This window comes from Apodemus sylvaticus, chromosome 20 (genome assembly GCF_947179515.1).
Source record: "Apodemus sylvaticus chromosome 20, mApoSyl1.1, whole genome shotgun sequence".
NCBI lineage: Eukaryota > Metazoa > Chordata > Mammalia > Rodentia > Muridae > Apodemus > Apodemus sylvaticus.
Genome location: NC_067491.1, coordinates 54,682,109 through 54,709,276, shown reverse-complemented (window position 1 = coordinate 54,709,276; position 27,168 = coordinate 54,682,109). Strand labels below are relative to the sequence as shown.

The following is a 27,168-nucleotide window of genomic DNA, read 5'->3' as shown; positions in this document are numbered from 1 at the left end:
TCTGGATATGTCTTTCACTATGGGGCTAGAAATGTAGCGTAATGATAAAGCCCTTGCTGAGCGTGTGAGATCCCTGTTTTCCACGGCCTCACCCCAATGCCCCTGCATTGGAAACAATACAAACAAATAGAAGTGAGATGCAGGGGCTGGAAAGATGGCTCAGTGATCAAGAGCACTTGATGCTCTTTCAGAGGATGCAAGTTTGGTTGGATCCTCTGAAACAATCACTTGCGTCAGGTTCCAGGGGATCTGATGCCCTTCCAGGCTACAGTGAGCAGCAGTGCTTTCATATGCTTACGTGTGCGTGTGTGCGTGTGTGTGTGTGTGCCCAGAGTCACACAGTCACACAGAGTCACACACCACAGATACACACAGCATTTAACATTAAAATATGCCAAGGAGTCTGTTGGAAAGATTCAAATGGGTTCAGTGTTGGTACACAGGTGGTAAACAATCAAGAGTCCCCGGAAGCCAAGGCTAAACTGGTTTCTCTTGAGTCCCAGGAGTGAAATCTGTAAACAAAGAATCCCCAAGAGTAAGTCCCAGCTGTCTGGATCCTGCTTTGGAAAGTCAAAAGGATGTGGGGAGTGTGGATGACTTTAGGGGACAGACATGAGCTGCCAATCAGCACGCCTCCCATCCTCACTTAGTAAAGGGGAGGAGGGGGCGGGCCCAAGAAGGGACAGCTGTGAACTGCCTCCGGGTGTTCCAAGAACCAACTGCGGTGGGCAAAGTGTTGTCCCTGAGGGGAAGCCATCAGGGTTGGAAGTCCCATCCTGGCAGCCTGGTGGGGTCTAACTTCAGGCCTCAAAAGAAGTGCCAGGCAATGCTGGGCCTGGCCTTTAATCCCAGCATTCCAGAGGCAGAGGCAGGCAAACTTTGAGTAGGAGGCCAGCCTAGACTACAGAAAAAGTTCCAGGACAGTCGGGGTTACACAGAGAAACTCTGGAAAAGCCAAATAAAGAAACAAATAGAAACAAAACAGATAGATGATAGATAGATAGATAGATAGATAGATAGATAGATAGATGATAGGTAGGTAGATAGATAGATAGATAGATAGATAGATAGATAGATAGATAGATAGCTCGATCGAAGATAGACAGACAGACAGGTAAGAAACGGTTGTTTTTATCTTCTAGAAGTCACATTTGTAGGTTTTGCCTCTGGTCTTCTCATGCCAAATACATTTGTGTTCAAATGAACTCCCATAAAACCACAAAACAGAAATGTATCACACATGAATCTGATACACTAATTAATCACTGTTAATATTCTCTCAGAGACATCTCTAGTGTTTTTTATTTATAACAGTATTTTTAAATGTTATGGTTTTGTATGGGAGTTTTGCCTGCATGTATGTCTGAATACTACATGCGTGCAGTGTCCACAGAAACCGGCAGAGGGTGTCAAGTGTATTGAAACTTTGTGTGGGTGCTGGGAATTGAACCTGGATCCTTGGAAGAGCCACTAGTGTTTTTACCTGCTCAGCCATCTCTCCGGCCCCTATAATCATATTTTTGTGTGTATTTTTATTTGCCTCCAATAATATGGCATATATACAATATTCTACTTAAAGATGTTATTTCGTTGGCTACAGAGTACCTGGAAAGATGTTCAGTATCATTCAGAGCTGGGGAAATGTATAGAAAATCATGATAGAATTTATACCCACCAGGAAGTTTAGCATCCAGAAAAGGGGAAGAACCAAGTGTCACTCGGGGTGAATGTGGAGCGGTCAGGATCCTCTTACCTTCTAGAGAGAGTTCAGGTTGTCGCAGCCGAGGTGGAAAACGGCTCTCAGTTCTTGGGGAGAGAAAGCGAATTCTCGCTCCATCCTGATGTGTGTGCACCGAGTGTGTGCAACACAATGAAAACAAATGATTGAGCACAAATATGCCAAGGGGTGCTCAAGGCAGCCCTGTAGAGATGATCTCTTGTGCACTGCATCAAAGCATTCAGCTGTCAACAACATGCTGACTGACCAAATTCATCAGGGCAGCGTTATAAGGTGGGTCATCTGGCAGAGAGAGAAGAATTCTGGCTTTGAGTCAAGAAAGGGAGATTTGCCCAGAACGGTAAAGGAGACAGTCAGATGGAGCCGAGGAGAGCTAACCAAGCACACAGTGGGACTTAGAAATAGAATAAATGGGTAATTAAGTTATGCACTAGTTGGGAAATAAGTCAAAGTATGGCCTAAGCATGTACTCATGAAATATTAAGTCAGAGTCCTTCCTTCTGGGGACAAAGATGCCATGTGCAAAAGCACTCCGCACTTACACAGCCTCATGATTACATGTATGAACCAAAGGCAGGAAGACTTCCATCTTTGTCAGGGTTTCATTGTTGTGAAGAGACGCCATGACCAAGGCAACTCTTCTAAAGGCAAACATTTCACTGGAGCTGGCTCACAGGTTCAGAGGTTCAGACCCTCTTCATCACAGCAGGAAGCGTGGCGGCCTCCAGGCAGACATGGTGCTGGAGATAGAGTTCTCTCTACATCTTGATCCTAGGGAAGCCAGAAGGAGACTGGCTTCTGCAAATAGCTAGGAGAAGGCTCTCTTCTGCACCGAGCAGAGCCCGGACACTAAGAGTCCTCAAAGCCCGCCTACACAGAGACACACTTCTTCCAACAAAGCCACACCTCTTCCAATAAGGCCACGCCTCCTAATTCCTAATAGTGCCACTCCCTAATGGCCAAGCGTTCAAACCACCACAGTTTCATTTTACTTTGTGATCTCAGAATTCAATTCATCACTGCTACTGGGTTCCCACCTCAGAGGTCTTAGTGACGTTAACGAGAGAACATAAAGAATAGATGCAAATTGAAATTGGAGGTTAATTTGACTAAAGTTTAACAGAAGATCCCCCGGGGCAGGCAAGCTCTGAACCTCTGAAAGTGCTTGAAGGAGAATAAAGGAGAGGAGAAGCAGGGTGCAGTAGTTTGAAGAAGAATTAAGAATTACCCTGGAGCCCCGCTGGGATGGCTTCTGAACTTGCAGAAGCCTCTGTGAATTCCAGGCCAGCCTGATCTATGATATCCAACTTCAACCACTACCTCTGCCCTAAAAACAAACAACAAACAAACAAAACAAAACAAAAAGGGAAAAAACCCTAAACGTCTCAGATGGGCTGCGGAAGACTAGAAAGGAAAGTTGATTCGAACGATGACTCCAGTGGAAGCTTCTGCCACGCTGCTGGTATCCCCATCTCCCACTTTGAGACGGGAGGGGAACTGACCTGCAGATGGAATCTGCCACCCCGTAAAGCTCCCAGTTCCCGCCCCGTGTGCACACATTCTCCACATCTGAGGGGAGACTGTGAACTGCCTTTCAGTTGTCTGATTAAAGAACAATTCTGCTTCTGGAGATGCCTGCCTGCTTCTCTGGATCTCCTGTAGCTCCATCAATCCTGATCTAACACCACACACACACACACACACACACACACACACCCCACATCACATACAAACATCATAAATAGAGAGTTCAAGGAGGAGAAATTAGACTGATTCCTTATTATATAGTTTCTGACCTCTGGGAAAAGATGGTAGAATCAATCCAATTATAATTAAAAGATTGATTGATTGGATGCTAGCAGGACAATGACCTTAAAGCCAAATCTCAGGCTTGTTGTGAAGAATGGGTGTGAGGAAGAATTTTGTTGTTGTTGTTGTTTTGTTTTCATTTTCTTTTTTTTATTTTTTGTTTTTTTCGAGACAGGGTTTCTCTGTGTAGCCCTGGCTGTCCTGGAACTCACTCTGTAGACCAGGCTGGCCTAGAACTCAGAAATCCGCCTGTCTCTGCCTCCCAGAGTGCTGGGATTACAGGTGTGCGCCACCACCGCTGCCGCACAGCAGGAAGAATTTTTTTTTGTTTGTTTTTTGTTTTGTTTATCAAGGCAGGGTTTCTCTGTGTAGCCCAGCTATCCTGGAACTCAGGATATCTGCCCGGAACTCAGAAATTCACCTGTCTCTGCCTCGCCTCCCAAGTGCTGGGATTAAAGGAGCATGCACCACCACCTCCACCCTGCTGTGAGGAAGAAATTTTAAAGGGGAAAACCACAAAAAGGCTTTCAATATCAACAGAAGCTAAGAAGTAATGCCTGTGACACCAGCGGATACTGTGGACCTCAAACAGAATTTCCTCTGGCTCACCAACTTTTAGGTCCTAATGCATATGCTCATATGCTCATGCAAAAAGAAAAAAGAAGCTGGGCGGTGGTGGCACACGCCTGTAATCCCAGCATTCTGGGAGGCAGAGGCAGGCGGATTTCTGAGTTCGAGGCCAGCCTGGTCTACAGAGTAAGTTCCAGGACAGCCAGGGCTGCACAGAGAAACCCTGTCTCGAAAAAACCAAATCCAAAAAGAAAGAAAGAAAGGAAGAAAGACAGGAAGGAAGGAAGGAAGAAAGAAAGAAAGAAAGAAAGAAAGAAAGAAAGAAAGAAAGAAAGAAAGAAAGAAAGAAAGAAAGAAAGAAAGAAAGAAAGAAAGAAAGAAAGAAAGAAAGAAAGAAAGAAAGAAAAGGGGAACCTTCCCGGAACACGATCCAGAGGCACTCTCCTGGTGCCCCCTCCCCCAACTCCCCTAAGGCAGACCATACATGCCAAAGGGTTATTTCTATCCAAAATTGCCCTCTAGGGTATAAGATACCCTCTGTGTTTGTACTAGATATTCTTTTTATGCCCCTGCTTCTGCGGGCAGTCAAAGATTAACCGAATTCCATTCTCAAAAAAAAAAAAAAAAAAAAAGGGACACTCCACAATAAAACTCGGGGAACTCCAGGCGGATCTGAAGGTTAATGGTTTATGGATGTTAGGTTTTAGTAACAATTTGACTGATAAATCTTGTACCTCTAAAAAGTATAAAAGCTGCCTAACTTCGGGGTTGTCTGCCAGGACTTGCAGGGTGAGTGACGACAATGCATTGGAATAAAACCTCATGCTGATTGCAGCGGTCTCGGTGTCTTTGTGAAATAAGGGCTCCCGACACTAGCGCCTTTCAGGTCCAACAAAGCAAGCAAACATTGGTCTGTTCTGCCAAGTTTAAGTTGCTAAGGCAACCCAAAACAATCTTTGGGTGTCTGCATAACCAAGTTACAGAAGAAGAAAAAAAAAACTTAGTCCTGTCCAAGCAAGTACACAATCACAGCGGTGGTGGCACAGGAATCAGGGTTCCTGGGAACTTAACTTCCTGGGACTAGAGTCAGAGAAGGACAGCTAATGAGTACTAAGATGGATGCCTAGCTTAAAAGGGATTTTTCTTTAGCCATCACGTAGGGAGAAGGGGCATAACTAAAATAACAAACAGTGACATTTCAAGATTGCCACACTTTCTTCGCCCTCCTGACCAGAGACCAAAAACTGGCCAAAAACTGGCGGGTTAAAGGATTAAAAGACTGTGATGGCGCATGCCTTTTAATCCTAGCATTTGGGAGGCAGAGGCAGATGGGTCTCAGTCTTTGAGGTCTACAGAACTAGGACCCCCTACAACCAAGGTTATAGAGAACCTCTGCCTCAAAAACAAAACAAAACAAACAAGCAAACAGAAGGTCTGCAGACTTTGGCTCGGCCTGCTGCGACCTTGCCAAGTGAAAGGGCCTGATAGTTCAAGGCCAGGCCAGCAGGTGTTTACCTCATACTCACAGACCTATCAGCCTCGCTGTCTTTATTCAAAGTAACCAACCCTAAATTGGTGATAGGGATACATCCCCAGCCTCCCAACCCCCAGGCTTCTAGAATAGCCTGGGCTTCTGCTTCTCTGGATGTGAACAAAAACAGTTCAGTCAAATTCTGAGAGAAAAGGGAAACAGAAATTCTGCCCATGAGCGATAGATCCTTTACAGGAAGTGGGAGATGTTCTCCAGCTTTCTCTCACGGATCCTGAAAGTAGAGTTTTACTTGACTAGAGCAAAAGAAAGGCTTACTCTCTGGAGGAAGTAAATCTCATGATAGCACTTGTCTCTCCTGAGTATTCAAACCAAATGGAGAGCCTTAGGAGTTAGGCACTAGTTACTTAAGATATTATAAACCACTGGATCGGTCTCCAGGGCCTAGGGCTTGTCTGCTCTTAAGAGGGAAATTTTGCTTCTTGTTTGGGGGACTTTTAGTTTTCAACTTTCTGTCTATAAAAACGCCTGCATGTGAGCCGGGCGGTGGTGGCACACGCCTATAATCCCAGCACTCTGGGAGGCAGAGGCAGGCAGATTTCTGAGTTCGAGGCCAGCCTGGTCTACAGAGTGAGTTCCAGGACAGCCAGGGCTATACAGAGAAACTCTTTCTTGAAAAAACCAAATCCAAAAAAAAAGCCTGCGTGAAGCTGTAGCACACGAGTGGGTAGCTAGGAACACAGGAAGCACAGGTGCGGACTGAGCTATTGGGGTAGTGGTGTTTTGTGGCAATGTTTTCGTTTGGAAATGCAAAGTGTCTATGACAGTCAGGCTTAAAGAAAGCCTTTTAAAGTATGGGTCTTCAGCTGGAGAGATGGCTCAGCAATTGGGAGCAGTTGAGAGCTCTTCTGAAGGTCCTGAGTTCAAATCCCAGCAACCGCATGGTGACTCACAACCATCTGTAGTAAGATCTGACGCCCCCTTCTGGGGTGTCTGAAGACAGCTACAGTGTACTTACAAATACTAAATAAGTACATCTTTAAAGTACGGGTCTTGTGGAGTTAGGGTTTCTGTATTCCCAAGTGAGAATGTTTAAAGTGTTGGGGTCTGTAAGTCCGAAACAACCCAAGCCATCACAAGAGTCCAGCAAGGCAAGATCTGTATTTGAATTAGGCAGCAAAAACTGACTGGTCAGGGACAACAGCATAGATTTGGGAGCTAACTGCATCTTCAGATGTTCATCTTAGTAAGTATTTAAGCAGAGGACAAAAATGCATTGTACTCAGACCTCTACTGATTGACCAGGACCACAGAACAGACTCTGGGGCTGAGCTGCAACCCGGAGCCAGAACAATACAGAGCTTTAAAACTTGAAGACCACAAATATCCATGCCAAGTTACAGTCAAAATTTTCCACCAATCAGAATCATCTGCTCTTTCATGGTTAGGAGATCAAAACAGAGTGTCAAAACAAAATGGCAGTACTTAGGATGTTTCATTTATTTGATACCAACAGAGGGAAACCCCACACCCCAAAACAGAACCATTAGACAGGCCCAAGACTTCAAGAAATGTGTTCCCTACGGATTCCCCAGAAAGCAGCCAGCCCCATTGTGTGGCCTGGAGCCCGAAGGTCCCCTTTCTTCCTGAACCCTGGCTTATCTCTCACACTGCAGTTTAAAGAAAGGAGTATGTGAGGGTGGGGTTTCCTTTTTTCTTAGCAGCCTGGGTGAGATAGTGTATTTCCTTCTTTTCCCTCTTGGTTCATTTTTAAAGGTTGGCCTCTCATGTTTGGCCAGTGGCAGACAGTGCGGACAGGCCAGTCAGACGCTGACGGTCATGAATTCAACAAAAGGATTGTAAGCCAGAGAGCAGTGAAACCACCAAACTAGACCTCTCTGTGGGTAGGAGGAAAGCTTTGATGGTGGTCACACTGCTGAGGCTGTCTCTCAGGGTTGAGGGCAGCAAAAGGGAGTGAAAGCAAGCAGACATTACGTGACAGTCAACCGGACGGGATTGAACTAAACTGTTAGGATTGACTGGGAACTAGATGCTCCCGCCTGGCCTGAGGCAGTTGATCGTTAGCATGGATTAGGAAAACTTTTTTCTGTTTAGGACGTTGTCAACAAGCACTGCCATTTGGGGGGTGGGGGGACTGCTCTGGATCTAAGGAAAATAAACAGAATAGTAGATGATTTATTAATTGCATGGTTGTGCAGCCCTAGCTAACTTCCAGAGAACGGAGCTCATTGCATTACTGTGAAAACATGGATGGCTTTTATAGCAGGTGAGTGAGAGGCTATTTAATCTTACTGCTGGACCATTTTGCGTGGCGTTTCTATCTGAGGGGGAGAGCTAGATTTTCTAGCATCTACCACTCTGTTTACACTGGCCATTTAGGGTCAGGTGCCATTTGTCATTCATTGGAATGTCAGTTGTAAATGTTTGTAGGAGACGCACGCCACTGTGGGGAATCCACCAGCGAAGACTGCTCAGACATGGATGTTAGCTAATAGAAAGTTTATTAGCTGGCCAGCAACTACGCCGGGTATTTGTGATCCCAGGATAGTTCTCATCCTTTCTCAAGGTGAGATTTTATGCACAAACAAACAAACAAACCATGTCCTGGGTTGATATACTTCCGTTAACAAGAACAGTTAGCTAGAAACAGAACTTGAAAAGTTAAAAAGCAAAGTTAGTACATGTAGAGACTTTTCTCCGAATTATAGACTTTGATGGAGTAGTTCTTTGTTCTTGGTAGATTGTACTCTCAACTTGCTGAATTTTACAATTCCATCATGGAGTTAGTTGTGCGAAGGTCTGAGGGCCAACTAAGGTCTGGGGTCCTGTTGCAACATCGTAAGTCAAGGGGCTAAGCTGAGCAGTTAGGATCTATTTTTTTTTATTGTTACTTTTTTTAAGAAAAATTCTCAGTATGTAGCTCTGGCTATCTCGGAACTCGCTAGGTAGATCAGGTTGGCCTTGAACTCACAGAACTCAGTCTGAATCTTTCTCACAAGCATATGGGACAATGCACTGCACTCTCACATCTAAGGGTTTAATAGTTTAATGTGTGTTTTCCTTTTCTATTTTTATTTTTTTTTTTTTGCCATTATTTTGAGTCAGTTTTTCTGTCACTTCCACTTTATCCATGACTTGGTGACGTGAACAGCAGTCACTGCTTGTTTGTGTGTTTTTATGTTATTGGTTGAGTATAGGATCAAAAAAAAAATCCTGCCTCATTCCAAATTCTGAGGTGAGGGGGAAAAAAACCCAGTGAAATAAGAAAGAAATTCATCGAAGGAAAATGAAAGTGTAGACTCAGTTTACCTGGAAACCGCGCTCGGTGGGTCTGCTTGAGAGCCAGCGTGACACATCTAATTCAGAGCTCTCAGGAAGAAAACCACACCTACAATCTAGATTGTTTGATTGGAGAAAAGGAATGCTTTTAAATCCTGTTCTTGACATAGGAAGGCATACCTTTAGCCACATCTTTCCTATTTATTTATTTATTTATTTATTTATTTATTTATTTATTTATTTAATATGAATGCACTGTAGCTATTTTCAGACACATCAGAAGAGGGCATTGGATCCCATTACAGATTTGAACTCAGGACCTCTGGAAGAGCAGCCAGGGCTCTTAACCACTGAGCTGTCTCCAGCCCTAGTCCAGATCTTTTTTTTTTTTTTTTTTTTTTTTGGTTTTTTGGTTTTTTCGAGACAGGGTTTCTCTGTGTAGCCCTGGCTGTCCTGGAACTCACTCTGTAGACCAGGCTGGCCTTGAACTCAGAAATCTGACTGCCTCTGCCTCCCAAGTGCTGGGATTACCGGCGCGCGCCGCCACCGCCCAACCCTAGTCCAGATCTTAAATCTAGATCTAATGTGGACCACCCTTCTGCTGGAAGCCTACGTAAGGAATGGAAGAAAGAAACTTTTACTCCTTGCCTGCTCTTGCCTTGCCTGCAAATCCATCCCTACACTACAGCATTCTTTTTTAAAGATTTATTTATTTATTATATGTAAAGGCACTGTAGCTGTCTTCATTCACTCCAGAAGAGGGAGTCAGATCTTGTTACTGATGGTTGTGAGCCACAGTGTGGTTGCTGGGATTTGAACTCAGGACCTTTGGAAGAGCAGTTGGTGCTCTTAACCGCGGAGCCATCTCTCCAGCCCCCAGAACCTATTTCTTTAGTTCTCGGTTGAACACCAGCTGAGACATCCAGCCTTGTGCCCTGAGCAACTACTAGATTCTCAGACTTTCTGTTCATAGCCAGTCATTGTTGGACTAGCTAGACCAGACTGTAAGTCATTCTCTGTGTGTGTGTGTGTGTGTGTGTGTGTGTGTGTGTGTGTATTCTGTTATGCTTAAAGAACCCTGTGGTGGTTTGAATATGCTTGGCGTGGCCCAGGGAGTGGTACTATTAGGAGATATGACCTCGTTGGAGAAAGTGTGTCACTGTGGGCTTGGGCTTTGAGGCTCCTTGTGCTCCAGCTCTGCCCAGTACAGAAAGGGTCCCTTCCTGGCTGCCTGTAGGACAGTATCCTGGATGCCTTCTGGATGTAGGACTCTCAACTCCTACAGTACCTTGTGTGCCTGGATTCTACAATGCTTACCATTATAGTAATGGACTGAACCTCCGAAACTGTAATCCAGACCCATCAAATGTTGTCCTTTATAAGAGCTGCCTTGGTTCTGGTGTTTCTTCACAGCAATAAAACCCTAACACACAGTATGAGCAGATGTTTGAAAGATTAAGGCCTCCAAATCTGAACACATCGCAAAGGGTATGAAAATCAGTTCTTACAGTAGAGAGCAGGGCAGGGAGGCCCTGACTTCAACAGGCCCAGAAACTGGGAAACATTATTATTATTATTATTATTATTATTATTATTTTGAAGCTGCAGGATGAGAGATAAATCGGGTTGCCTATTTTTGTGAATTTTATTGGTAGACTGTTTCCTAGAGTCTTGGGTAGACTGGCAGTGTGGTGGTGGGATGTGGGAAGATGGGGGCTGGCAGAGGGTTTCCTTTAATAAGGCCCTTCCTCCTAATCCTGCTCAAAGTAGGTCTTTGAGTCATCTCCATGACCACTGAGTCTGGAGACTCTCTTGTTCTGACCCCATTCTTAGGAGGAAGAATTAGAAATTGCCAATTGTGTATTATTATTATTATTATTATTGTTGTTGTTATTGCTGTTTGGATTTGGTTTTTTTGAGACAGGGTTTCTCTGTGTAGCCCTGGCTGTCCTGGAACTCACTCTGTAGACCAGGCTGGCCTCGAACTCAGAAATCCGCCTGCCTCTGCCTCCCAGAGTGCTGGGATTAAAGGCGTGCGCCACCCACTGTGCATTATTACAAGCAAGCTGACAAATTCCCCCTACGTGCACGCTTTCACCCAGGCAGGGATAGAAAGCTTGGGCCTAGTGTGTAATTTGTTTGCTAATTTGTCTAATAAAAACGTGTATCTTGGAGCGCTCGCTGGCCTATCAGGGTAAAGGTTATTACTTTAGCGCCTCAAGTGTCCAATGAGGAGTACGCTTCTTACATGAAGGACTTGACCTAGGTCTGTTTCCTTAACCCCCCAAATTAGGCGCGTTTGTGTTATTTGGAAGTACATCCTAGATGCCGGGCTTAAACTTCAAAGTCGCCTTCCCTGACAGCAGGCGCGGCAGGGGGACACCAGGACCCTCCCTGACTGGAAATGGTACGTTCGGCCGCTGTGTTAGACAAATGGGGAGGATGCTGCAGCCGCAGACGGAGACCGCAGAGGGATCGGGTCTCCCTAGGCGGCCGGGCGGGTCTGCAGCTCAGCTCGCCTGGCTCCGCTGGGTCTCGCCTGGCTCCGATCCCGCCGGATGGAGCTGGCCCACCGGGCCGAGCCGTGCTCTCCCCATCTCTGAGCGCTCAGGGCTGCGGGTGTGGGGTCAGCTGGGCTTCTCAACCAAGGTCTCTGCAGCCCGAGCGGTGTGGGGAGAGGGTCCTGGGGGCCAAGCCTGCGAGTTGGATTGGGGCTTTTGTGCCGGCGATGGAGAGGAAGCTACGTAGATGGCGAAGGTTAGAACACGAGTCCTATAACAGCCTCGTCTCCCCCGCCCAAATCTCGACACACCCCATGCAGAGTCTCAGGGCGCAGCTACTCAGGGCACATTGCGATTCCCAGGGATGAGAGAGAGATGGGGTCGGGGGAGTGTGTTTTGCGGGGGGGTTGGACATATCGGAGCAGCGAGTGGCCCCATCCTCTCTGGACTTCATAGTCAAGCGCCCATACAGCACTTGGTTAGGAAGGTTCTCAACCTTCCTAATGCTGCAAGCATTTACGTTGTGAACCCGCCCATAAAAGTATTTTCGCTGCTACTTTATAACTGTAATTCGGCTACTGTTATGAACCGTAATGTACATATCGGATAAGCAAGATATCTAATAGAGAACCCCTGTGCTAATCCGCTCAAAGGGGTCGCGACCCACTGGTTGAGAAACATTGCTTTTGAAGGTCTGGGAGAGTTTTAAATACACAAACATGGCCACCAGGAAGTTACAGCTATTTTGTTGTTGTTGTTGTTGTTGTTGTTGTTTGACTGGGGATTGGGTGGACGGTTTTCTGCATCCGGATATATTCTATCTGCAGGAAGAAGGAATGGTCAGGCTGGGGTAAAGCAATTCCTTGTGACTAGGGGCTATCGCCCTGCACAGCCTGACTCAGTTCCTAGTGACCCGAGGCTTTTAAGTCCCACAAAGAGCAGCTGCAGCTGAGGTGGGAGAACCAAGTCTCTGTGGACTCTGATTTTCAACTTCCAGATGCAGGATGGCTTAAGAGTCACAGCGCCGGTGTAATTTTTTTTTCTGGAGTGGGGGGCTTTTCAAGACAGGAGTTTTCTCTGTAGCCCTGGCTGTCTAGGAGCCCAAGTGCTGGACCAGGCTGGCCTCAAGACTCAGAAATCTGCCTGCCTCTTCATGGAGTGCTGGGATTAAAGGCGAGCACTAGGGCACCCAGCTTCAGAGCTCCAGTCTATCAGTTCCGTTTCCAGTGTCTTTTGCACTGCCAGTGGTTAGGCTAATTCTCATTCCTGTCCCCACCCTAAACCTTTTTGAGCTAGTAACTCCCCTCATTCCTCCGGAATGGAAGGATGTTTCTCCCTTCAGAGCCTGTTCCTGGGACTCTCCCAATGAAGCGCTTCTCAGATCCGTTTCTGCCAAACCTGTAACAGGCCTCTGTCATAAGGGTCACTGTCCTTGGAGTTTTTCTAAGAGTTGGTTTAAAATGCAAATTTTTCATGGCGGTAGGTGGAGACCGAGTGTGAAAGGGTATTGCAGTAAGGCGAAGGCCCCTAGGGGCAGGTTCACAAACTTCCCTAGAGTTTAGCTGAGGAGGACTGTTCTCTCTTAGGGAGGAGGAAACAGTGCCGAATATGCGTAAACGGAAGCAAAGAAAAAGCGGGAGCTTGCTATGACGGATGGTGCCATAGTTAGCGGCCTGATCAGAAAGCCATTTCCTCTCCTCTGAGCTCGTTCTGTCTTTAGGGGGTTACATGAAGCCTTGGATCAGGCTGGGTATCCCTAGAGCATGAAGACTCTAAAGGAAATCCGTTAAATATTGTCTGCCTCCTGATCCGTGCAGGTGCTTATGGCTGAGGCTTAGAGTTTGGATTTGGAAAGCTCTGTCGTGAATGAATACAGAATTGTTAGGAAGGGTGTTTGCGCATGCGTGGTCCTACATTCCAAGCACAAGGACCTCACAAATAATAAGAAGGGACTTACCATCCTGTCGCGGTTACTGGTCCACCGACGGAGCAGCAGGCTCTCTTCACCACCGCGGAGACAACTCTTCAGCCCAAGGACCTACTCTTCAGAACAGCACTGAGGCGAGAATGCGCACAGCCGGTGACCATCGCCCCCTAGCGGCTTCTCTGAGCGAGCCGATACTTTCAGGGATATAATTATTCCCCAGGTTTATAGATTTTGTCCTTGTGTCTAAAATCACTTGTCTTGATCCTTCTGGAATAGCCGTATTTTTTTTTTTTTTGGTAAAAATTTTTAAATTTAAGACTGAGTGTTCCAGAGACTCTATCTCACTGTCTTTTTTTTTTTTTAATGTATATGAGTGCTTGGCCTTCGTGTGTCTCAGTGCATCACACCTGCTGGTGCTTGAGGAGTTGGTGAACATCTCCGTGTGGGTTCTAGGAATCGAACCCAGGGCCTTTGCAACAATAACAGCTCCTCTTAACCACTAAGCCAATTCCTGAGCCCCAAATGGTTCTTTTTGTTTATTTGGTTTTTTTCTCTGTAACAGCTCTGGCTGTACAGGAACTCACTCTGTAGACCAGACTTTCCTTGAACTCACAGAGATCCCCATGCCTCTCTTCCTCCCGAGTACTAGGACTACAGGCCTGTGCCAACTGTCTGGCATGAGTGTAGTTTGTTTGTTGTTATTTTTTTATTTTAATTTTTTTATTTTTGGGAGGGCTTTTTTTTCCTGAGACAGGGTTTTTCTTTTTTTCTTTTTTTTTGGTTTTTTGGCTCTTTGGTTTTTTTGGATTTGGTTTTTTCGAGACAGGGTTTCTCTGTATAGCCCTGGCTGTCCCGGAACTCACTCTGTAGACCAGGCTGGCCTCGAACTCAGAAATCCGCCTGCCTCTGCCTCCCAGAGTGCTGGGATTACAGGCGTGCGCCGCCGCCACCACCACCTGGCTGAGACAGGGTTTTTCTGTGTAGCCCTGGCTTTCCTGGAACTCACCATGTAGACCAGGCTGGCCTTGAAACTCAGAAATCCCCCTGTCTCTGCCTCCCAAGTGCTGGGATTAAAGACGTGTGCTACCACTGCCTGGCTATGAGTGTAGTTCTTACACCCAGTGTTATGCCATTGGAGTTAAGGGACTTCCCCTCTCCCGGTGGGTATCAATTGCAAATAGCTCACTGTAGCATGTGCCTGCCTGCCTGAGTGTTTCCCTGTTCGTGTGTGTGGTACCCAAGAAGGCCAGAAGAGGGCGTGGGATGCCTCGTGCTAGAGTTTCGGGCAGTTCAGCCTCTCTGTATGGGTGCTGGGAAACAAATCTGCTCTGTTAGAAAAGCAACAAGAGGGCTGGAGAAATGGCTCAACGGTTAAGAACACTGACTGCTCTTCCACAGATCCTGAATTCAAATCCCAGCAACCACATGGTGGCTTACAAGCATCTGTAATGAGATCTGACACCCTCTTCTGCAGTGTCTGAAGACAGCTACAGTGTAGTCACATATAATAAATAAATTAATAAATCTTGAAAGAAAGAAAGAAAGAAAGAGCAGTAAGCACTTTGTCTTAGTTAGGGTTTTATTGCTGTGAACAGACACCATGACCAATGCAAGTTTTATTAAATTTTTTTTTTACTTGGGGCTGGCTTACGGGTTCAGAGGTTCAGTCCGTTGTCATCAAGGCAGGAGCATGGCAGCATCCAGGCAGGCATGGTGCAGGAGGAGCTGAGGGGTCGGGTCTACATCTTTATCCAAAGGAAGCCAGGAACAGACTGGGCATGCTCAGGCATCTAGGAGGAAGCTCTCTAAGCCCATCCCCACAGTGACACACTTCCTCCAACAAGGCCACACCTTCTAATAGTGCCACTCCCTGGGCCGAGCATATATAAACAATCACATTCCACTCCCTGGCCCCATAGGCTTGTTCAAACACATGAGTCTATGGGGCCATACCTAAACATAGCTTAATGCAAAATACATTTAGTCCAACTTCAAAATCCCCACAGTCTACAGTAGTCTCAACAGTGTTAAAAGTCCAGAGTTCAAGGTCTCTTCTGAGATCCATCCAATCACATAACTGTAATCCCCCAGGCAATCCAGCTGGGCAAACTCCAAACTCTGCATCTCCATGTCTGATGGCAAAACAGTCTTCAGACCTCCAACTCCTTTTTCATCTTTGTGGACCTCAACAAAGTTCTGTCTCCTGGGCTGGTTCCACTCCCTGTTAGCAGCTTTCCTTGGCAGGCATCCTGTGGCTCTGGCATCTTCAACATCTTGGGGTCCCCAAGTCAACTTCAGCTTCACAGCTTCTTGTCCCAGTGTCTGAGATCCACACATGATCTTCTGTGCATCTCCAAAGAGCTGGTGTCACTTCTCCTGCTCTGCCCTCTGTAGCACTCTACGTTCAGGTTGATCCACTCCGCTGCCACTGCTGTTCTTGGTGGGCATCCCATGGTACTGGCATCTCCACTATGCTGGGTTCTTCCACTGCAACTAGGCTTCACCAAAGCCTCTCATAGGCTGTCTTCGTGGTGCCAAGCCTCAACTCCTTTGCATGACCCCTTCAGTCCTAGGCCATCAACTCCAACTGAGGTTGCATCTTCACCAATGGCTTTCCATGAGCTCTCACAGAGCCAAGCCTGAGCTGTTCTTCATGATGCCTTCATGCCTTCCAAACAAGTACCACCTGGGTGATTCTTACACATTACCAAGTACAGCTGCAGCATGAGGTACAACCTTGGCTATCTCTGGAACACAGTTTCTTTGTGCTCTCAGAAAACACTTCCCAGAAGATTTCACCTCAGTGATACTGGTCTCTTCTTAATCACTGCTAATCTCTTAGCTCCAGCTAACCAGCATCAATAGTCCCAGTAACACAAAGGTTTGCTTTAGTGGTTCTGGTATCTTATTAATCACAGCTGATTCTTCAGCTAACTAAAACCACAGAATCTTGATAATCGAAACATGGCCCTGATAAGAGTCTTTAATCTTCCCTCTGACATTTCACAAGCCAGGCCTCCATCTTCTGTACTGTTCTTAACATTATCTTCCAAGCTTCTACAGAACTTTCCACAGAGCTCTTAACATCCTAATGGCTCTTCTAGCTCAAAGTTCCAAAGTCCTTCCACAATCCTCCCCAAAACATGGTCAGGTTGTCACAGGAATACCCCACTCCTGGTAACAATTTGTCTTAGTCAGGGTTTCTATTCCTGAACAAACATCATGACCAAGAAGCAAGTTGGGAAGGAAAGGGTTTATTCAGCTTACACTTCCACACAGCTGTTCATCACTAAAGGAAGTCAGGACTGGAACTCAAGCAGGTCAGGAAGCAGGAGCTGATGCAGAGGCCATGGAGGGATGTTCCTTACTGGCTTGCTTCCCCTGGTTTGCTCAGCCTGCCCTCTTTTTTTTTTTTAAGCTTTATTTATTTATTATATTTAAGTACACTGTAGCTGTTTTCAGACACTGGAAGAGGGCGTCAGATCTCTTTTCGGGTGGTTGTGAGCCACCATGTGGTTGCTGGGATTTGAACTCATGACCTTTGGAAGAGCAGTCAGTGCTCTTACCCACTGAGCCATCTCTCCAGCCCTCAGCCTGCCCTCTTATAGAACCCAAGACTACCAGCCCAGGGATGGCACCACCTACAAGGGCCCTTGTCACTTGATCACTAATTGAGAAAATGCCCCACAGCTGGATCTCATGGAGGCACTTCCCCAACCGAAGCTCCTTTCTCTGTGATAACTCCAGCCTGTGTCAAGTTGACACACAAAACCAGCCAGTACATACTTTTAGCCAAACCACCTCTCCAGTCCCTGGATTTTTTTAAAGATTTATTTAGTTTTTAATGACCCATATGTTTGTGTCTTTATGTGAACATGAGCACATGAGTATGGGTCCCCAGAGAGGCAAGAGGCATCTGATCTCGCTGGAGTTACAGACGGTTGTAAACTGCCCGGTGTGGGTGCATGAATTGATCTCAGGTCCTCCGGGTTCTCATCCACTGGGATCTCTCTCCAGCTCCTATTTGTCTTCTTTTACAGTTGTAAACAAGTTTTGAAAACAATCTTTAAAAGTATTTGTTTCATTTATGGGTGTTTTACCTGCATGAATGTTTTTGCACCGTGAGAGTTCAGTGCCCTAGGACCAGAAGAGACCATCAATATGCCGGAACTGGAGTTAGGTGCAATACAAGTACTAGGGAAGGATCCAGATCCTCTGGAAGAACAGCCCGTGCTCTGAGCCCCTGAGCCCATCACCAGCCCCTGAGCCTATCACCAGCCCCTGAGCCCATCACCAGCCCCTTGCAGCTTTTTTTAATTTAAAAGAACTTTGTAATCTTTTTAAAGATATAAGATTGTTTATATTCACCTCCTCCTGGGTGTAGCTTTTTCTTAGCCAACACATTGACTGATACAGTAGGAATCTATTAATATTAACTCTGGGGAAATTGGGAAATAACATATAATTAGTATAAACAGTCCTATGTATCCCAGTATTCTGAAAACTTTTTCTTTTTCTGAAGACAGGGTTTCTCTGTGTAATAGCCCTGGTTGTCCTGGAAGTCACCTTGTAGACAAGATTGGCCTGAACTCACAGAGATCCCTCTGCCTCTGCCTCTGCCTCTGCCTCTGCCTCTGCCTCCGCCTCCCCAACACTGGGTGAAAGGTGGGTACCACCCCGTTTGGCAATTCTGTCATTTTAAATAGTTTTATCTACTATAAGCCTTTAAACAAACTTCCTTAGACCATGTATGGCATATTTAAGTTTTCTGATTTTTGCTTTGAATTTTTATTTTCATTTTGAAATTTCTTTCACTGAACATGAGACTGCCATCAAAAACTGCTTTCCAATTTCTCTCTTTTTAAAAAAGATTTATTTTATTATCTGTAAGTACACTGTAGCTGTCTTCAGACACTCCAGAAGAGGGCGTCAGATCTCATTATGGCTGGGAATTGAACTCAGGACCTCTGGAAGAGCAGTTGGTGCTCTTAACAGTTGAGTCGTCTCTTCAGCCCCAGGGTATTTTCTTGGTTGTTCACTGATGAAGGAGGGCCTAGTCCAGTGTGGGTGTTGACATCCCAGGAAATCGGGGCTGGAACATGGAAGAGAAGGATAACCCAACACACCAGTGAGCTGTGTGCATGCATGCTCTCTGCTCCAGTTCTGGACTGCACACTCCCTTTAGTCTCCTCCCTTAATCTCCATCACTGATAGACTGACCTATAATCCATATAAACATTTTCCTGCCCAAGTAGCATTTGGTAATGGTGCTATATCATAGAAACAGAAAGAAAATTAGGACAGTATTAAGAAGAACTGCTTGTCATGAGTCCTGTTTGCTGTTTGATTAAGGAACCCAGCTATACACTTTTTTTAAAAAGATTTATTTATGTGTATATGAATACATTGTTGCTGTCCTCAGACACACCAGAAAAGGGCATCAGATCCTATTACAGACGGTTGTGAGCCACCATGTAGCTGCTGGGGATTGAATTCAGGACCTTTGGAAGAGCAGTCAGTGCTCTTAACTGTTGAGCCATCTCTCCAGCCTGAACTACACACTTTCTAATATTTGCCTTTTGTGCAATCACTGACCATGTATTCAGGTTTATAACAAGCTGTAAGAAGAAGTATTCAGTAGAGACCCGATGAGTTGGCTCAGTGGGTAAAGGCACAAGCTATTCGACCCTGATGGTCTGAATTCAGTCTCTAGAACCAACTCCTACAAGATGCTTCTGACTCCCACTAGAGTTCTGTGGCATGCTCACACTCTCTACCCACATTGCACACTAAACCAGGGTTTTAAACACATAGGAGTAGTGTCTACCTACCCAGGTAGACAATACACAACAGACAATATGTTGGGTTTGAAGCAGATAGCATCCCTGTGATCACCATGAGATCACTGCTAGTACTCATAGGGAGAAGAGGATGTTGTTTTAAACTTAGGGTATAGTTGTCATCAACTGTCTTGAGAAATCCACCCCACTCTGTACAGCTCTGATGGGAAGGAATCCCTCCAGATCTCAGTTCTCAGATACCAGGAGAACTGTTGTGCCCAAGTACACACGTTCTGCAGACAGCCGATACTGAGCCCTGGTGGGCATTAGACAACAGAACTTGGGATGACAGTTGTTAGAAAGTTGCAGTGCGGAAAGAGGAACTGCACAGTCATCTGCACGAGAGCTCATCTTACTTTGATGTTTCTTTCCCGGGAAGCTCCAGTTGACTTTTAGCATTTGTGACTGTGGGATCGTGGTCTGTATGAGCTGCAGGGTGTGATGACCAGGACAGCCTGAACCCTTGTGGGGCAGAGTGTCATGCCACCGTTTATGAATTCTGTGTACATCTGCGGTACCACGAGGCTCACTTTCCTGGAAATGTATCTGTGTGCTTTTAGGAGTCAGTGAGCTTTGAGGATGTGGCCGTGACGTTCACGAAGGAGGAGTGGGCTGTGCTGGATTCATCCCAGAAGCAGCTGTACAAAGATGTGATGCAGGAAACCCTGAGGAACCTGACCTTTCTAGGTACACACGGGCGTTGGCTTTTGTGATCGTCAAGGACAGGCATTTCTAGTTAACCAGCGTTGATGTACGAATTGGAATATGGAGAAGGGAATTGGGGGAGAATTTGTCAAATGGGATACACCATGCATTTAGCTGGCATTTAGAACTTTTTCCTCTAATTAATAATTAGTAATTGGTTTTCTATGTCTGCATTTTAGGAAACAAGTCGTGCAAACAGAGAGTTGTAAATGAGTCTGAAAACCTATGGAGAAAACTAAGGTAACTTCTTTACCACGAGACAGCCATATGCCAGAGTGCTGTTAGGTTAGGACTTTCCACAAAGAAGCCAAAGATGTACTTGACGTCAAGCATCAAACCAATTTCATCTCCAGAAAATTTCTCCCAAAATTTGTGTTTTACACATCAGCACCAGGAGGTGCCAAATATTACAAAATGGAGAACAACTAGAGTGTGTTTGTTGATGTCATGTGGGATGTATTACTACTGTAGCTCATATAATACATACTTTATGCCATGCAGTATATCTCAGATTGGTTTTGTATTGCTGGACTCAAGACCACGAGCCAAGGCCACGTGGGCTGGAAAGGGTTAATTTCTCCTTTGTTAGCAGTCCGTGATCAGGGGAAGCCAGGGCATGAACTGAAGCAGAGGTTGTAGAGGACTGCGGTTTACTCTCCTGCCCGGTGGGTGGTTTGCTCAGGTAATGTGGGTATCTCATGACAACTTCCTCAGGAACTGTACCTGTCACAGCAGGCTGGGTCATCAACAAAGAAAATGCTCTATGGGCTTCACTGAGGACTTTTTTAATTTTTGTGGGTTTTTTTGAGTCAGGGCTTCTCTGTATAGCCCTGGCTATCCTGGAACTCACTCTGTAGACCAGGCTGTCCTCGAACTCAGAAATCCGCCTGCCTCTGCCTCCCAGAGTGCTGGGATTACAGGTGTGCGCCACCACCGCCCGGCCACTGAGGACATTTTTTTTTTCAACTGCAGTCCTCTAGGTTTTGTCCAGCTGACAAAGTACTAACTAGCAAAACCGATTCTCTGTCGTTATGGCCTGTAAACACCTCAGTATTTCACCACGATCAGTCCTGTCCTTTTTGTTTGTCTACAAGTTGTCATGTTAATATTAATATCACAGTTTAAAACATGAGAAACAGTTTTAAGAAATTTCAGCAGTTTATAAATCCAAGTGCTCCTTAAAAACCAAGTGTTGCTTTCAAAAAGTCTCTGAACTGTGGATCCTTGCAATATTAAAAAAAAAAATAAGAAAAAGAATGTTACATGCTTTCTTACCCCAGTAGGTAAGAACCAGGACATAGTCACAATCAAAGCAAATGGATACCAATTTCCACAGTATAAACATTAGGCTCCTGGCCCTGGAAATGACACACCGTCTCCTGGGCTCCCGAGGGCTTGGACAATTCCCCTTTCTCAGAGGTGCTACCAGCAGTACACGGGTGGTGTCCCAGGGTTAGGCCAGTGCTGTATCATTTGTTGTTCTGGGATGTCACCCTACCCTATAGTGTCTCCTTTATTTGTCCACTGTACCTGAGGCTCAACCTTCTACGTAGATGGAGGGGAGAGTCTATTTGGCTTACATGTCCTGTCACAGTCCATCATTAAGAGAAACCAAAGCAGGAACTAAGGCAGTCAGGGGCTCAGAGAACTGAGGCTGAGACCTATGGAGGAAACTGCTTACTGATTTGCTCAGCCTGCTTTCTTAAATAATCAGGACCACCTGGTGCTTCAGGGATGACACCGCCTACAGTTGGCTGGTCCCTCCCACACTGATGATTGACAGTGAAAATGCCCCCACATTTCCTATTTTCAGATGAGTCTACATTGTATCAAGTTGGACAAACAAAACTAGCCAGGACACACCTCATCATTTCAAAATGATATAAAAAAAAATTTGCCTAGGCAGTAACAGTGCTGGCAGTAACAGTAGGCCACATATTCCATTATGTGGGAATCAGTTCTCAGAACCCACATAAAACAGCACATATCTGTAGTCCCAGCACTTGTCAGAGAGCACTTGCTTCAACCACGTAGAAGCCTAGAATACTCCGGAAAGTTGTCCTGAGCATCTCCCGTGTGCTCTAGCACACACCCACAAACACAGTAACACACCCACAAACATAGGAGATGAACACATTTCTTTAATCTTTTTTTTTAAGATGTATTTATTTATTTTATGTATGTGACTACACTGTCTTTGGACACACCAGAAGAGGGTGTCAGATCTCATTACAGATGGTTGTGAGCCACCATGTGGTTGCTGGGAACCGAACTCAGGACCTCTGGAAGAGCAGTCAGTGCTCTTAACCACTGAGCCAGCTCTCCAGCCTTAGATGAACACATTTTTAAAACTTGTGTTGAGTTTTTTTCACCAGCCATGGAGAGAAGTTGGAAATGACTTACTGTCAATTTTTTTCATGGTCTTGAAAGTATTTAAAAATAGAAGGTGCTGGGCAGTGGTGGCGCACGCCTTTAATCCCAGCACTTGGGAGGCAGAAGCAGGTGGATTTCTGAGTTCGAGGCCAGCCTGGTCTACAGAGTGAGTTCCAGGATAGCCAGGGCTACACAGAGAAACCCTGTCTCGAAAAACAACAACAACAAAACAAAACAAAACAGAAGGTGACTTGACTGATACCATGGCACATCCAAATGTTCCAAAGATAGATGTTGAAATGCTGTGCGAATGCTTAGTGTTCTCAAGGAGACACACCTCATCATACTTAATCCCACTGTTTCTATCATAGCTGTTCTTAGTGGATTGGAGAGCACATAGTCTGAACACGTTACAAACTGTTTCCCAGGGTGAAACCAGCATTTTTTCATTCAATTATTAGTAAACACTGTCTTAGTCATGGTCTCTTCATTTGTTTTTCAGCAGCCCCCTGGTGGAGAAATTCACTGACGATAATGAAATTCATCAGTGTGCAGAAATCTTCCGCTGCGATCCAGGGCACTCTGTGAGCCCAAAATCTTGTCCAGGACTTGCTACATTTGAAAAGTGTGTCTATGAAGAAGGTAGAATTGGCCATTCATCCCCGGGTGTGCCAGTGAAGCATCAGGTAGGACCTTATGAAGACCAAGACTATGGACAGACACTGTATAAACATACGGAGTTTGGGAGCAGCTCCGATTCTCCTTCACCCCTTCAGATGCATAGAAGCACTCACACTGGAGAGAAGCCTTCTAAAAACAAAACCTGTGGTGAAGACCTCCCTTGTTTCAAATCTGGCCAAACGTATGAACAAAATGACTGTTCAAAGAAGTCTTACGTGCACAAGCCGTGTGGGAAAGGCTTCACTCATCCCAGTCCTTTACAAAGGCGTGAGAAGAGTCACAGCGTGAAGAAGCCCTACGTGTGTGAACTGTGTGGGAAAGAATTTGCTCGGTTTGGTAACCTCTTAAGGCATCAGAGAACTGACACAAGCGAGGATCCTTTTCTGTCTGATCATTACGCAAGAACTCTTCCTGGTTCTTCTTGCCATAGACGGATGAGGAGTCACAATACCAAGAAACCCTATGTGTGTGAACAGTGTGGGAAAACTTTCCTTGATGCTACTTACTTTCGAATACACAGAAGGATTCACACTGGTGTGAAGCCCTACGTATGTAAGCAGTGTGGGAAGGCCTTCACTGCTTCTCGTTACCTCAGATCACACGAACTCACCCACACTCGGGAAAAGTCTTACGTGTGTGAGCAGTGTGGGAGTGCCTTCACGTTTTGGTATCAGTTTCAAAAGCACAAAGTAACTCACAGTGGTGTGAATCCTTACGTTTGCAAGCAGTGTGGGAAAGGCTTTACTTACTCCAGTTCCCTAAAAACACACGAAAGGATTCACACTGGTCAGAAGCCCTACGTGTGTAAGCACTGCGGGAAAACCTTCGGTAGCTCTGGTAACCTGAAAAGACACGGAAGCACTCACACTGGCGAGAGACTCTACGTATGCAAGCAGTGTGGGAAGTCTTTCAACAATCACAGTTCCTTTCAGTTCCACAATCGGATGCACACTGGAGAGAATCCCTACAGGTGTAAGCAGTGCGGGAAGGATTTAGCTTCTTCTTCCTCCCTTCAGAGCCATGAAAGGAACCACTCTGGAGAGAAGCCCTATGCGTGTGTGCAGTGTGGGAAAGCTTTCAGTTCTGACAGCTCTCTTCGGAAGCATAAAATAATGCACAGTGAAGAAAAACCCTACGTGTGTAAGCACTGCGGGAAATCTTTCCGTCGCCTTTTTGAGGTTCGTGTCCACGAACGCATCCACGGTAGCGAGAGGCCCTATGAGTGCGAGACGTGCGGGAGAGGCTTCTTGAGTTCAACTCATTTGCGGAGGCATGCGCCAGTTCATAGTAGAACAGACAAGGATGTTAGTCGATGACATGAGAAACTCTCTGGTAGCTCTCACTGAGTCAAACTCCATGAGGTCGGTTATGCTGGCTGTGTGGGGAAATGTCAATCTGAGAGACGGTATCCTTTTGAATCCATGTACGTGTTACTACTAGAAATTCTCTCTTTTTTTTAAAAAAAAAGATATATTTATTTATTATATGTAAGTACACTGTAGCTGTCTTCAGACACACCAGAAGAGGGCATCAGATCTCTTTAGGGATGGTTGTGAGCCACCATGTGGGCGCTGGGATTTGAACTCAGGACCTTCGGAAGAACAGTCGGTGCTCTTACCTGATGAGCCATCTCTCCAGTCCCAGAAATTCTCTTCTAATACATGGAAGCAGACACTGGAGAAATGCCTCAAGCCACATGATAAAGTCTTCACAGTTCTTCTCGTTGTGGAGAAGATGTGCAATAATAGCTCACACTAGAGAGAAACCGTATGCACACCATGTGGAAAGCCTTTAATTCTTAGGGGGCGCTCAAGAAACATTGTAGTTGTCATTTGGAGAGAAATCCTTCGAATACAGTGTGGTGATTTGAATAAGAATGATCCAAATATACTTATAGATTTGAATGTTTAATAACCAGGGAGTGGAATTGTTTTGAAAGGCGTACAAGAATTAGAAGGTGTGGCCCTTTTTGCAGTAGATGTGAACTTTTTGGAGGTGTGACTCTAGGGGGTAGGCTTTGAAGTTTCAAAAGCCTGTGCCGGATCCAGTTACTCATTCCTTCTGTCTGTTTTTGCGGATCAGCATATAGTTCTCAGCTACTGTTTATGTTCCCAGACATGATGCTGATGGTCTGCGTCTCTGAAACTGTAAGCAAGCTCCCAATTAAATGCTTTGTCTTATAAGAGCTCCTTTGTCATGGTATCTCTTCACAGCAATAGAACAGTGTCTTAAGACGTAAAGAGAATCTTACAAAACTTTCAATCATCCCAGGTTTCTCTTTAAATAGACATGAAATAACTCACTGTGTAACAAATGTGTACATACAGGATTTGTAGTCTCCATTACCACTTTGGTAGCACTTAAAAAGAATGCATTGAGAGAACTCCTAGCATTGGAAAGCATGTGGGAAGATTTCTGGGTTCAACTCAAAATTTAAGAAATAGCAAGGTTTGGGAAACATGTTTGATTAAAAGAGATACTTGATTTTAGTCAGACAATCCCACCCACTAAGTCTGTGTGCTCCCTCTGGTGATCAGTCTTCCCAGGGCTGAGACTGGCTGACTGTCACTTATGACCAGGCATGGTGGCACAGGAATCCTACTCGGGAAGCTTGTGAGAAGGATTCCAAGTTTCAGAATTCTCTGAACGTAATGAATTCCTGTTATTCCAAGGGAACTGGGTTCCCCTTTGAGGGATTATATCTTGATTATAATAAGTGAGCCCAGAAGAAATCTCAAGGACTGTTTAAGAACGCTTGAGTCAAAAGCCACATACCAGGCAAGCTATAGGCAAACTATAGGTATTGAAGAACGTGTGTCTTAGTGTCCCCCCTACTCTTTCCCTCCCTCCCTAACCCCATCTCCCTTTCTAACTTTTTCGTGTACATGTGTGGGCAAATGCATTAATTTCTGATAGTTGAAACACCTAAGAGCAGCTTCAAGTTTATTTAGCCACAGACAATCATTCTAACCATCAACAGTCAGAAATGTCAAGATGCTGTTGCAGTCTGGCTTGGTGACCTCCTTGTCTATTGAATGGTTTGGGGCGATCTTCTTTGTAAAACGGTGGATGCTTTTTGAGGCCATCCATACCTACAGTTCAGTCCATTGCAGTTAGATGCATTAGCTGTGTGAAATAGTTGCTGAGTATGGCTGTGATAAACAAGTTGGGGAGAAAAAGTTTATCTGGCTTACAATTCCCAATCACTGTTCATCATCAAAGGAAGTCAGGACAGGAACTCAAACAGCAGGAACCTGGAGGCTGATGCAGAGGCCAAGGTGGATGGAGTGCTGCTCACTGACCACAGCCCAGGGATAGCACCGTCCACAATGTGCTGGGCCCTCCCGCATCTTTTACAAGGTGAGAAAATGCTCTACAGACTTGCCCACATCCAGACTTATGAAGGCATTTTGCTGTTTTGGTTCCGTCCTCTCAAATGATTCCAGCCTGTGTCAAGTTGATATAAAATTAGCAGGAACTGTGCAAGAACATATAAAAGGACACAGTACCTGTATGTAACTCCCAGGTGGGTGAGCTTCATACATGTCAGAGGCCGGTAAGACTAGCCTTGTTTCTCTAATGCCCTCAGTTTGACGATCTCATCCCCCCACCCCACCCAGCCTCCGTCTTTTTGCAGACAGGAATTCTGGAACTGGCTTTTTGACTAGGCTGGCCTCAAACTCAGAGATTCACATGTCTCTACCTTCCCAATAGTTGTTCAGTCTTTTATTCAGAAGCAACCTTTCCAATTCATTTTTTTCTAACGTCTCTAACGTCTCCATTTTCAACCTAACATGCAGATTTTTTTTTTACTTAGTATATGAGAAAGTATGGACATGTGTGTGAAGTATCCCCAGAGGCCAGAAGGACATTAGATGCTGTAAAGTCCAAAACCATCCTGCAAGTCCAACCTGCCTAGGAACTATGCAACTTCCGGGAATACTGGGAATTGTAGTTCTCGGGAAATAGCAAAGCCTCATGGGAAAGTACGGTGGCCTATAGGTTTGCCTAATGAGCCCCACAACACTTGGCTAGAGGCGGTTCTTAGCCGGGAAATTCTAGGGAATGGTCTTGTCCAAAGTCCATCTCTTGGCCAGTATTTAATATTTAATAAAGCTTGCTTCATGTTTGGTCCAAAATGGTGAAGCTGTTTTTTTCTGGCGAATCTCGGGATCAACGATGATGCTTAAAGCTAGAATTGCAGCTGTGAACCTCCAGGGGTGGGTGCTGGGAAC

General features: G+C 45.4%; 1 protein-coding gene across 2 annotated transcripts; it reads left to right on the top strand.

Moving 5' to 3' along the window:
- Positions 1 to 11,167: 11,167 nt before the first annotated feature.
- LOC127670397 (zinc finger protein 709-like) lies at positions 11,168 to 25,118 on the top strand. Of its 2 annotated transcripts, none has more exons than XM_052164752.1 (4): positions 11,168 to 11,313; positions 19,735 to 19,861; positions 20,059 to 20,119; positions 22,758 to 25,118. In XM_052164752.1, the coding sequence occupies exons 1-4, from the start codon at positions 11,311 to 11,313 to the stop codon at positions 24,247 to 24,249; spliced, it is 1,683 nt and encodes a 560-aa protein (XP_052020712.1). In that variant the 5' UTR covers positions 11,168 to 11,310; the 3' UTR covers positions 24,250 to 25,118. The 2 variants fall into 2 exon arrangements, with proteins under 2 accessions (XP_052020712.1, XP_052020711.1); XM_052164751.1 differs by having other exon boundaries at positions 22,755 to 25,118.
- Positions 25,119 to 27,168: the final 2,050 nt, after the last annotated feature.

Bases quoted from the DNA above. Each gene is read 5' to 3' on its own strand.
- LOC127670397 (XM_052164751.1), top strand. The intron at 19,862-20,058 runs GTACACACGGGC...TCTGCATTTTAG, and splicing joins GAGGAACCTGACCTTTCTAG to GAAACAAGTCGTGCAAACAG. The intron at 20,120-22,754 runs GTAACTTCTTTA...TTTGTTTTTCAG, and splicing joins AACCTATGGAGAAAACTAAG to CAGCCCCCTGGTGGAGAAAT.